Source organism: Balaenoptera musculus, chromosome 10 (genome assembly GCF_009873245.2).
Source record: "Balaenoptera musculus isolate JJ_BM4_2016_0621 chromosome 10, mBalMus1.pri.v3, whole genome shotgun sequence".
Lineage (NCBI taxonomy): Eukaryota > Metazoa > Chordata > Mammalia > Artiodactyla > Balaenopteridae > Balaenoptera > Balaenoptera musculus.
Genome location: NC_045794.1, coordinates 100,515,120 through 100,527,202, shown reverse-complemented (window position 1 = coordinate 100,527,202; position 12,083 = coordinate 100,515,120). Strand labels below are relative to the sequence as shown.

At 58.0% G+C, this 12,083-nt stretch overlaps 1 protein-coding gene across 1 annotated transcript in view; it reads right to left on the bottom strand.

The window, feature by feature from the left end:
- The window catches only part of FBLN1 (fibulin 1), an 80,788-nt gene that overhangs the window by 32,537 nt on the left and 36,168 nt on the right, over positions 1-12,083 (bottom strand). The window contains exons 9-14 of the mRNA XM_036866988.1: positions 10,959-11,102; positions 9,983-10,111; positions 9,070-9,195; positions 6,486-6,605; positions 5,726-5,857; positions 3,815-3,938 (exon numbers count right to left, since the gene is read on the bottom strand). Of these exons, the coding sequence (XP_036722883.1) occupies positions 3,815-3,938; positions 5,726-5,857; positions 6,486-6,605; positions 9,070-9,195; positions 9,983-10,111; positions 10,959-11,102 (775 nt within the window). The remainder of the gene's footprint in view (positions 1-3,814; positions 3,939-5,725; positions 5,858-6,485; positions 6,606-9,069; positions 9,196-9,982; positions 10,112-10,958; positions 11,103-12,083) is intronic.

Genomic DNA, 12,083 nt, shown 5'->3' with positions numbered 1-12,083 from the left:
CTGGACACAAGCCCCAGGAACCGGCCGGGGCAGGGCTCCACCCGCTCTGCCCACCCGCATTACCGCCTGGGGCCGAACAGCTGTGCCAACCAAGGCTGCCCAGCCTCGCTCTGGCTTCCGAGACCCCGGGTGTCAGGGGCCTGCCCCGCCGAGGGGGTAAAGAGGATGTTTTCGGCCCCACCCCAGGCTCTGGGACACTGAACGTTCCTCCCGTGGGGAGGAGGGAATTGTATGCTCGGGATCTTAACAGCCCGGTCAGTCCGTGAGGCGCAGCCCTGCGGTTTGCGGCCCAGCCTGCTGGGTCATGTTCCAGTTACCACTGGCCAGAAGGAGGCTGTGTGGGAGAGGGAAGGCTGAGGCCCAGAGACAGAAAGACAAAGAGACACAGAGAGAGAGAGAGAGAGAGAGAGAGAGAGAGAGAGAGAGAGAGAGAGACTCAAATCTTGCCTGTAAAGGCTCCCTTAATGTTAACCACAGAAGTGCCAGTTACTGGGTCCTTCCTAATGCAGCTTTTTTGAATTTTACAAATTGCTTTCTGAAGGTCAGATAGTAAATTCTTTAAGAGGATTTTTGTGGAGAAGGAAAAGGGCTGTAAAGTAGAAAACTCCAGCCTGAGGGGTCTGCAGTGCTGAGAGAGGGTCGGCCCCTCCTCACCTGGAGCTCCGGCCTGCGTCCTGCCCACGTCGGTCTACATGACGTGTCAGTGACCTGTCACCGTGCTCACCCTAAGCTAGCAGTGCTCCTGTGGTCCCAGAGGAACCCCCCCAACGGGGACGAGGCAACCAGGATGAGACCCCCTATGGCCCCTCAACCTGGGATTCCAGGCCCGGCCCTCACTTCCTGTGCCTGACGCTGGGCTCCTGGCTGGTCCATGATTCCTCAACAGGGTTAACAAAGGAGAAATTGTAACTAGACAGATTCCCATGTGCAGCAGGCACGGCCCCAGGACCACACAGCCCTTCAGGAGCCCATGTCTCGTCTTCCCATCTAAGGGCTGAGCGACCCTAGACCCGCCAGTCACACAGTCAGCCCACAGGCACACAGGCAGCAGCAGAGCAAGGGCTGCACAGCTGCTCTGAGGAACCTCTGGATTCTGAGGACGGGACCAGGGGGGCCAGTTTTCATCCTCCTCACCACCACTGCTGTCTGGGCACCAATGCTGGCCGTGGGCTGGGCACGTGGAGCGTTACCGCCAATCCTCATTAACCCTCCAGGCACTGACAAGCAGGGATTGTCAACACTGTGTTACAGAGGCAAAAAGGGCCCTTGGGTGACCAAGACCCAAGGTCATGGCACCGAGGAACAGGAGAGCCAGGCCCGGAAGCCAGGATGGGACCCAGGCCTGGTTCCTCCCTCCTCCAGGCAGCCTCCCAGGCCATGCCCCAACCCGGACACCAGGGCCCACCTTCCCTCCATCCATAAATACTGGCAGTAAAACACGCCTTGGGGCGCCTATCCACACCCCCCAGGGCTGAACTCAGGGCAAGCGGTATGGAGGTGGCTCAGCCCCACAATCGCAGGTCACCCTACAGGAACCCAGGAAGGCGATATCACCGCCCCCTTTACAGCAAGAAGCTCAAGGGACCTGGTCACGGTCAAGGTCAAGGGGCCTGGAACTGACTGAGCTTAGGAGGCAAACCTGAGTGAGCCAGACACCAAAGCCAGATCGTTCATCTCAATGCCAGACAGCATCTCCATGAGGCCCGAGAACAGCCACAGGGGCTCAGTCAGGACCCTCAGGGTGGGGACCACACCTTTTCCCAGCTCCACTCGCCTCCCAGCCTCTGCTCCGGCCGCTGGGTGGCGCTGGTGAGCGGCATGCTGGTCAATGGGGCCACAGTCTCCCCTGGAGGGGCTGCCTGGAGTTTCATCCTCCCCCTCTCACCTTGACTGCGGGTAGGGGCTCACTTCCTGCCCTTTTAATACAGAGAATGGCGGAGCCCCCTCTTTATCATCCCCTGGGGGGCAGGCTGAGGAACCCCTGGGATGGAGACAGACCAGGCCCTGGAGCATCAGTCCCTCGGTCAGCAGAACGTGGTTCCTCGCTGAATAGCCCATATTCACGGCCAGGACTCCTCTGTTCCCCTTTAATGCAGGTCCACAGCCCCGCTCCAATCCCACCCCTCGCCCCCTCTCCCTCTGCCTAACTCGGCTCCTCCTTCCCCCTCCACTCAAGCATTGCCAACTCCAGGCCCCCCTGCCTACCGTGCTCCCCGCCAGAGAGGGGGGCCCTCCTTGGTCTCAGTACCCCTGCACTCTGCCCACTGCTGTTCTGCATGTGCTCCTCGGGGGCTCAGAGCAGGGGATGGGGGGCCTTTGTGGGCCCACTGTCTGCCCAGGTGCCTGCACAGGCTCACGGAGAACATTCCCCAAACAAGTAAATGACTTTCGCCGGCACTGCGGGGCGGCGAAGGATTCCACAACAAGCATCAACGCGGTGGGGGGCAGGGGGCAACTTCAGCCACAACCTCAGGACACGACGCTAGCCTGCCGGCCTGCCCACCCCCAGCTTAGCAGGCGTGAAGACCCTGCACAGGGCAGCCTCCGCCCCTTTTGCTTTCGTGATCGTGTGTGAGTTATACATGGAGAGCAATCAACCAGTCTTCCAGAATCCTCAGACCCAGACGCAGACAAGGGCCTGGGAGCGAGGGAATGCAGACCCACAGCAGCGCAGCCTCAAATTAAGGATCCAGATCTTTCTTCACAGCTCAGGGGAGCACCGACACTGCCCACTTAGCTGTTGCATAAGCCACAGGCTCTTTGGAATGCTGGCAAACCCAGTTCTGGAGTGGCTTCTCCCTACCTGGCAAGCACGCCCGCTGGGGAAACTGAGAGGACCTGCGGGGGGGCAGGAGCGGCAAGGCCGGGGAATGAACACCCCCCCGACGCCGGGAAGAACACTGGAGCCGTCTGAGCGTCTCCTGCTCTGGCATTCGGCCAGCAGGAGGCGGGGCCAGAACAGCAAGTGGACGCTGGGGCCTGGGACCCCGCCCAAGATGGCACTGACCAGGGCCAAGGCCAAGAGGCCAAGTCTCCCAGGCAGCCTGGCTGTGTGCTGGCTTTGAGCACTTCCCGGAGCTGGAGAGAAGGGGTCATGCCTCCACGCTCCTGAGATCGGCTCCCACTGTGGAGCTTTTCCTGAAACAACTGCCGGGGGCACGAAAGGAGACCCATCTGATAAATAAGGGATGGGGTCGTGTGCGGCGAGACCAGAGGGTCCTCACTGCTCCCTGAGGAACAGGGCTCCTGGACACCCCAGCAGGATACATCCCGGTGGCCTGAGAGTGAGTGAGCGTACGGTGACATATGGACACACAGCTTCAAGCTGAGGACACAGAACCTTTCGTGCTGTTCCCACGCTGTCACTGGGCTGAAGAGAGTCTGGCTTTCAGGTGGGGCCATCTAACAATGACACCCCAACAAGTCACGTCGGCTCACCCAGAGTCATCGTTACCTTTATCTGAGTCAGAGCAGGTTCTGCTATCTGAATGTCACAGATGAGGAAACTGAGGCCCAGAGGGCTGTCCCTTGCCCAAGCCTTCACCCCAGGGAGCGAGAGGGCCGGGGTTTCTCCCTGGTTCCATGCACAGGCGAGTCTGGGAGCAGGCCTGCTGACCTTGAGCCCATATGAGGTCACTACCTTCACTTTCTGCAACCAGCCTCATTGGCATTTAGGCGCCTGAGAACCAGGGATCCTTGATTTTCCCAAGACCCACGTGGGAGGGCACGGCTCATTAACTACCCGCCCAGGCCGGGAGCCGGGCCCCCAGGAGGGCCAACACAGACAGACAATCGCGGGGATCGAGGGACTTACGTGTCTGCGGAGCGGCGGTAGTTCTCGGGACACTCAAAGGCCAGGCAGCGGAAGCCGCCCTGGATGTTGAAGCAGGTCTCGTTGATGGAGCAGTTGTGGATGCCGGTCACACACTCATCAATGTCTGCAGGAGATCCCAAGGCAGCACGGTGAAGGCCAAGGCCCCCCAGCCGCCCCCATCCACAGACAGGGGTGCCCAGGCCTCCCATCAACCAGGGTCGGGGGGACCAGGCCATCCTGGCCCTCCACTGGCTGCTCTCTGGAGCAGAGCCCCGTGCCAGCTTTTTTACTTATTATAGGAGATTATATTTAATATACCTATTATTCACAATCCCAGGAGTAAGCATAATAATGATAATGGCAAACACTATATGACAGCCCTTAAAGTGTTTTGCAGGAAACACCTGCTTCTCATTATAATTAAATGAGGCAAGTAGTGTTATTATCCTCATTTTAGGGAAGAGTCATAGGGGTTAAGTGACTGGCCTAAGGTCACACATTTTGTAAGTGACGGAGTTGAGCTTTGAACCCAGGCAGCCAGTGCCTCTCTGAGGCTCCCGAGTTGCGTCAGCCTTACCTCACGTGCCACTAGTAACATCCTAGGAGGGAGTGAGCAGAAGCCACTAGCCCCATATTACAGATGAGGAAACTGAGGCTTAAAGGGATTCTATGTTGGGCCCAGTGTCCAAAGTCAGTGACTATCTGGGCTGGACCGGAACCCGGCCTGGGGCATGTCACGAGGTCACCCTGGACATGGGGAGCCGTCCCCTTCCCACAACTGACCGGAGCAGCCAAATGGTGGGCCCAGGGGATGTCACCGTGCCAGAGGCATCTGTTAAGAGATGCCAAATCCTGACCATTGGTGGCAAAAACAGCACTCCCCAATCTCAAAGGCTGAGGCTCAGGAATGTGTTTTCACTGTGTCTGGCAGGACCCCAGCCTGCGGTGAGGGCGCCTGGCCAGGTCATCTGCTTCGTCAGAAATGTGAAAACAGAGCAACTTCCATCCGGAGCTCTGGACGAGCTGAGTGGGTCCCTCCCAGGAAACGCCACAGCTCCTGCCCGCCTCTGACCAAAGTCTTCAAACCTTCTTCATGACCAGAAAGGACATCTGCAGGACCCGGGCCCTCCAGAGCCTCTGGGCCACCAGCCCCATGTGGGGACTCATCAGGAGGGGCTGGACAGAGCCAACTTCTGACTCAGCTTCTGCGGCCATTCCCGGAGGTGAGGCCCACGCGCCCGTTCCAGGGTCGCTCCTTCACAAATATCTACTTAGCACCCCCCTCAGTAACCAAATGGACAGTTACAGGACGCTGATGACCCCTGGAGTGTTCTTAGAAATGGGAGCCTAGTACAACAGGATGGACGCCGCTCGCCCCTCGTTTAGCTGACCCCCGGGCCCCCGCGGCACCCTCCAGCCATAGTGCCCTAAATACAGAGACCTCTGGGTTGTCACACGCCCTGACCAGGCCCATCCCCTCGCCAAGTGGGGATCAGCACCCCGGGACAGAGGCCTGCGCTGTCTGCTCACTGCTTTGCCCTTAACACCCAGCAGGGCCTGGGTTTGTCGAGTGACTGAACGGAAGACTAAACGGCAGTGCTATGCTATGGGGTCTTCCGGGCACTGACGTCCTGTGTCCTCCATGGTGGGCATCTTCCTAAAGGCTGTCAGCCCCACTTCGGGCCCTCTTGGGGCTGCCCAGGGCAGGGTGGGGGGCTCAGAACCCCCGGCGGACAAGTGTGCCCGGGGATGGGAGACCAGGGTGCCCGTGGAGCCCAGGACACACCCAGGATGCAGAGCTGTTCCCTCTCCGAACGCACCCCGTCTGTGGTGTGGCTGCCAGGCCTCAGCCCCCCAACATCGCAGAGTCCCGAGCCGGCCTGAGACACCCCGGAGTCCCACCCCGCTCACCTTGGCAGTTGCGGCCGTTGGGAGCCAGTCTGTATCCGGTCGAGGGGCAGCTGCACTGGAAGCTCCCAGGGGTGTTGAGGCAGCGGTAGGAGCAGATGTGGCCCCCGGTGGGCAGGGCGCACTCGTCGATGTCTGTGACGGCAAAGCCCACCCTCAGCATCTGTGCGGACCCCGGCTGGGCTACAACCCCCCGTGGTGGGCTGAGCTGCGGCCTGGAGGGCAGCCGCACGGGACAAGCCGGACATGGCGCGGGGGGCCTCAAAGTGCTGCGGCTGGAGCGGCCTCAGAGACCATCACGCCAGAAGGGGAAACTGAAGCCCAGAGAGGGTAAGAGCCTAGCCTAGGGCCACACAGCAAGTTCATGGTGTGAAGTGTGCACGTGGAAGGGGAGGAGGGAGACTGGGGAACCGGTGGCGGGGGGCGGTGCCCAGGGCTTCAGAATGACACACGTAGAGGTGCCCTGGCTGGCTACGTCCTAATGCTGATTATTGCCCCCCTCACCCATTCCTCACCCACCACTGCCCCGCTTGAGTCCGGGCACACATGGCGATCCCCACTGTCATGTTTCATTTTACTAAAGAAAAATCTGTGAGTGGCTTTGCACCTTTACAAATTTCACTCTCAATGATGGGTAAAGTGCATCCAAATAAATCTCAGTTAGAGGGAAAAAAAAAACAAACCACCCGGCAGCCAGAAGGAGATGGGGGATGGGGATCAGGGGAGGGGTGCTTTCACCCTCAGCCGAGCAGGGAGCCCTCACCTTCGCAGGTGACCCCGTCCACGTCACTGAGCTGGTAGCCTCGCCGGCAGTAACACTGGTAGGAACCGTAGACATTGGCGCACTCCTGGCTGCAGGGGTTGCTGCTACACTCATTCACGTCTGAAAGAGAGGGTCCCGGGGTCGCCGCTCAGTGCTGGCGGGGCCATGACCTCCCTCAAGTTAACACACACACACAGAGGCAGAGGTTACCACGTGTAGGGCCAGGGACCTGCCTGGGGTTGCCCCAAGGGAGAGAGGCCCCACTCCAGCCCCTCACGGCTGGAGGATCTGGCATCTCCCCACACCCACCGCCTGCTTCAAGCCAGACTGACTCTGGGCTCTTGCTCCTCTGTTCCCTTTGCCTAGAGCAGAGATCAGTGAACTTCTGGCCCACCACTTGTGTTTGCAAATAAAGTTTTATTGGTACGTGGCCCCGCTTATTCATTTACTATGGTCCATGGCTGCTTGTGCGTTACAAGGGCAGAGTTGAATAGTCGCAAAAGAGATGTAGCTGGCAAAGCCTAAAATATTTACTATGTGGCTTTTAGAAAAAAAGTTTGCCAACCTCTGACCTAGAAGTCCCTCCTCATTTTTGTTTACTGCTAATTCTTAGCAGGGCAGGAGGGGTGAGCAGCCGAGAATGTCCGTTAGCCTCTCACCCCGAGTCTCATCCCTGCAGCCCCACACGCCTGGCCTGGCTGCCACCTGTTCACTGGCTCACCTCTGCTCAGTGTGGTTTCTTACATCCTAGAGACACTCCCTGAAGGCAGGAACCATGTTATTGCTACATACCTGGGGCGGCGGGTGCTTTATAAGTGCTTAGTGGAATAATACTGCAAGGCTGGCCAGGCCCTGGTTTTGTGTCCACAATACTGTCCACTAACATAGATATGAATACTTACTATTCGGCCGTTTAGGAGTGACCAGGGACAGCACTAGCCACGAATGATAATAACAATGATACAAGCAGTCTCCATATCACAAGTGTGTCATCACGCTGGGCACCATGACAAACCCTTGACAGGCTTCATCTTGATTCACCCTCACGACCCCCTACAAGGTGGGTCCTACTATCCCCCTTTTACAGATGAGGACACTGAGGCCCAGAAATGCTGAGTTACTCCTTCAAGGCCGTAAATGTGACAGAGCGGGGATGCGAACCCAGGCCCGAGGGACCACCATGCATGAATCTTGCCCCTTGCCATTACATGCGTGTGTTGGGTCTGGTTTTTGGGGACAAATCCCAGAATCTCAGGAGAAGCCTCGGACCCAGGAGTCCATCACACTGTCCATGCTCCAGGTTGCGAATTACACACTGGGGTGCATCCTGGCATATCTGACTTTTGTGATCATCCTTCTTAATCCAGAAATTTAAGACCTGCCATGTCTTGAGTGTGGCTCTACAGGTTGTCCCTGGGCACTGCGCTGCAAAGAAGGGAGCTCGATGGGCAACGTGAGGGATTGCCGAGGGGGGTCAGAAGCTCTCAATTTCTGCTGACCTCATCACCTAATTCCCCTAGAAGATGTGACATCCACTGAGCACCTACTATGTGCCAGGCCCTCTCCTCATTTCAGTCCATCCCATCAGAGGGGGTCAGTGTTATCTGACAACCCCAAGACTCTTGACACTAATGACTTGGTCCAACCCGCCCCCCAACCCAGAGACCTGACCAAACTTTAGCCCAAGACCATGACCCTTGAAATGCCTGCCTGGGAAAGCTTGATGCTGCCAAAGAATTTCCTGTGTATTCCAGCCAACACCAGAATACAGGCCCTGACCTCCCTTTTTCTTAGAAGCATTTACTTTAGAAAACCTGCAGATGTAAATCCTTTCTGTCCCTTTGAGATGTATCTTCTGCAACCCAGGTCCTTTTAAGGTGGGAGCCAGGCCTTTGAAATGCGGTCATCAAGGGGAGGCCCCACCCACACCTTATCTCCCAGACCCTGCAGGAGGCTCAGAGCCAGTGAGAAGACACAGCTGGCCTAATCCCACTGACCAGCGCCCTTAACATCCTTCAGAACTATTCCTTAGCAGGCCCCAGCATTTAAAAAACCCACACCTTGTTTTTTGGTGGAGTTGAGACCAATTTACGCTGAAGTCTCTCTCCCCTATTGCAGTAGTCTAAATAAAATCTGTCTTACCACTTTTAACAAGTGTCAAGCTTTTGTTTCTCTCTGGCATAAACAACCCCATTTCCCCTGTGAGGACAATGAGGCAGGTGAGGTCAGCCACTCCCCAGGGTCATGTGAGTAAGCAGTGGGTCAGACGCCCCCAAACCCCACACTCTCAGCCACCTCCCACACGGCTTCTGCAGCCAACTTGTCCATCCCCACATGTGCACAGGTGTTATCACCCCCTCCAGGGCCCAGGAGAAACTGGGGAGGGCAGTCATCTCTAACAAGCAAGCTTTTAGAGGTCTTTCCCCTGCTAATACGTTGTTTGATATGCTCTAGGGCACAAATGTGAGTCGGTCCCATGCGGAGCTGCAGGGAGACTGGTGGTTTCCCCAGGAGGTGGGCAGCTTGGGGGAAGGGGCGTGGATGCAGTCACAGAGCTCCTGACCCTGCCCCGCCCTGCCCTCACCTTCACAGGACCGGCCATCAGAGGAGAGCCGGAAGCCCATGGTGCAGCTGCAGTAGTAGGAGCCAGGCGTGTTCTCGCACTTGTGGCCACACAGGCGCCCGGGGTAGCGCCGGCACTCGTTAATGTCTGAAACAGAGCAGGCGGTGGCTCAGGCAGCGTCCTCCCTGGGCAGTGCTGCCCGTGGTGGCAGCTCACGACCTTTGTCCCCCACTTCCCCTGGCCTCCTCTCCAAGAGAAAGAACAGTGACTTGTCCCAAACACACGGCAAGTCAGCGGGGGAGCTGGGACGGCCCCGGCCTGTCTGCCCTGTGCTCCTTCCATGACAGCACGCCTGGGCACGTTCCCACCCGCCAGTCCTCCACCCCAGAGCCCGAGAGAGTGCCCTCCAGGATCTGACAAAGGTGCTGTGGGGCTGGGCGGGGCAGGTGCCAGGCTCCCCTGAGCACCCTGGTTTGGGGATGGCTGGCATCCACCAGCAGGATCTGTCCTAGCCCCTGGTGTTTGGGCCACCATGCCGTCTTGGGTTCTCACTGCCCTGGGCGAGCACACAGCTCTGGGCCCTGCAGCCCTGCAGGTCAGCAGGAATCTCTGGGAAATCACTAAGACTTTGGGGCATTTGTAGAGCTGGCTGGAGCCTCGTAAACACTCAGAGGTCCTAGGGCAAGCAGAGCACCTGTTTTACAGGTAAGGAACCTGGCTCACGCCCAGGAGGGCCTCCCCAGGAGCCACATGACTGGCAGCAGCAGAGCTGGAACTAGAACGGGGGAGTCTCCCGATCGGAGTCTCTTCTCTGGGACTGCCTGCACTTGGGATTTTCAGAGGTGAGGAGTAGAACACGGTCACTCCAGGGTGCCCCAGGCTGGGTTCTCCTTGATGTCATCTGGCCGGGCCCCCTGCAGGGACACCCACGTACCCACACACGTTCTGCTGATGCCGTCGAAGTAGTAGCCGGCCTTGCACTCACAGCGGAAACTTCCAGGGGAGTTCACACAGAGATGCCCCGGCCCACAGGGCTCAGAGGGAGGCGAGCACTCATCCACATCTTGCAAAAGAGAAAGACACGGTGAAAAACCTTTAGTGTGTCGGGGGTTTTTTTGCCCTAAGATGATCAGAAAGGAAGGCAAGGAAGGAGCCAACTAAAACATAATTGACAAAGCGGCATCATTTAATTCTTAACCCGTTTTCATAGAGCACCTACTATGTGCCAACTCCATGCTGGCGAGATAGCTGACCCAGATGCAGCCTCTACCCTCGGGGAACTCCTGCTCCTGTGGGCCAGCAGTGACCCTGGTTAAGGCAGGAAGTGCCCAGTGACTGGGGAGAGGCTGAGGAAGTGCTCTGGGCGTTACAGGGAGGAGACTCCTCTGTGTGGCAGGGATCTGGGCAGGCTGGGCGCACAATGCCTTTGCCTGAATCCACAGGAATGTAGGTGAAGAGGGAAGCATGTAAGAGCAAAAACCACACAGAGAGGAAAGGGCAGGGCTTGTTGCGGGAGCAGCAAGACCTATTTCACCTGGATCGTAAAGTTTGTGAGGTTGGGGCCAACTCAGGAGGACTGACTTGTAAGCATCTGTCCTCTGTCTGCCGCCAATGGGGAGCCATCACTGACGGGGGCTGTGAGCAGGGAGGCGCGAGAGAGCTTTCAGCTCAGGATGAACCGGACAGACTGAAGGGGCAAAGCTGGCGGCAGTGGGTGGGTTGGCATTCTACTGCAATGGTCCAGGCAATAGCCAGTAAAGACCTATGCTTGGAGATCAGCAATGGGATGGACGGACAGGTGCAAACAGCTTCCTTTGGGGATCTGCTCTCTCCGTCCAGGGAAGGGAGAGTTGTGCTGGGAGCAGACCAAAAGTCCATTTCAAATAGGTTTTCTTTTTTTTAATACCAACCAACACAGCGGGTCCCCTCCTCATTGAGATGATAGCCACGGCCACAGTTGGGCACGTTCTTCTGGCATGTGTAGGAGCCCTCCGTGTTGATGCATGTCTGCCCGACAGGGCATGGGGCACTGATACTCAAACACTCATTGATATCTACAGGGGGAAAGATGGAGACAACGGGGTTAAACCCGGAGGGCTTCCCAAAACCCAACCCCTGGATCTCCAGAGAAATCCCATTTCCCTCCTCTTTATAAAACCACAAATGCAGTCACGACGATGCCCTCGCCCTGGACCACACAGCAGCCTCTCAACTGGCTCCCAGGTTTCAGCAGCATACCACACCGTAACGACCCCTCCCCGGTCCATCTTCCTGCCCCTAAACCCCCAACACTTCCATCTTCCACCGCACCGAATCCGAAGCTGCCTGCCTGCGAGTCCCACACGGTGAACTTGGCAATTCAGGTGCCGTCCTGTGTCCACATACTCCACACGGTTAGTGAGTGTCTCCCCTGAGCTGAGGAGCGGCGGAGGGACACTGAGGTGGTCGCCCCCTCGGTGCCGGCACTCGTGCTCTGGGCTCCGCCAGTGACTGGCTGGCCCCCGTCCCCCCACTCCCCGGCCTCACTCGGGTCCGTCTCTCCTGCAGCCCAGGCTCCAGCCCTAGCCTCCAGCGGCCACTCAGATCCCACCTCTGTGCCACAGGGCACACAGTTCCTCCCTGGGAAGCCAGCGCCCCTGTCTGCCTGGTGAACACGCCTTTCTTACAGCTTGAGCACGACCTTCTCCCACATCCCCACCCCCATTCCGGGCTCCACGGGGCCTGTGCGGGCTCGCGCCCCCGGGGAAGGGCTGCTCTAAGCTCTCCGCACAGTGGCTCCCTCCCCGACTGGACACGCCTCTGATGGGGGACCGTGGGGCGTGCATTCCCCTTTGATGAACACACGCCCGGCGAGTGTGAACCAGTAAACCACAGAGAACTGGGTTACACATCTGTTCACTGCTCACACTCAGATTCAGTGCCAAACCGCACAGATTGAACCTCCTACCAGGAGTATTCTCCCGAAAGAACCTCAGGTTTCAAGAATCACTTATAAGGGGGGCCAAGAGAAGGGGGTGATGGTAGAGGACCAGCTG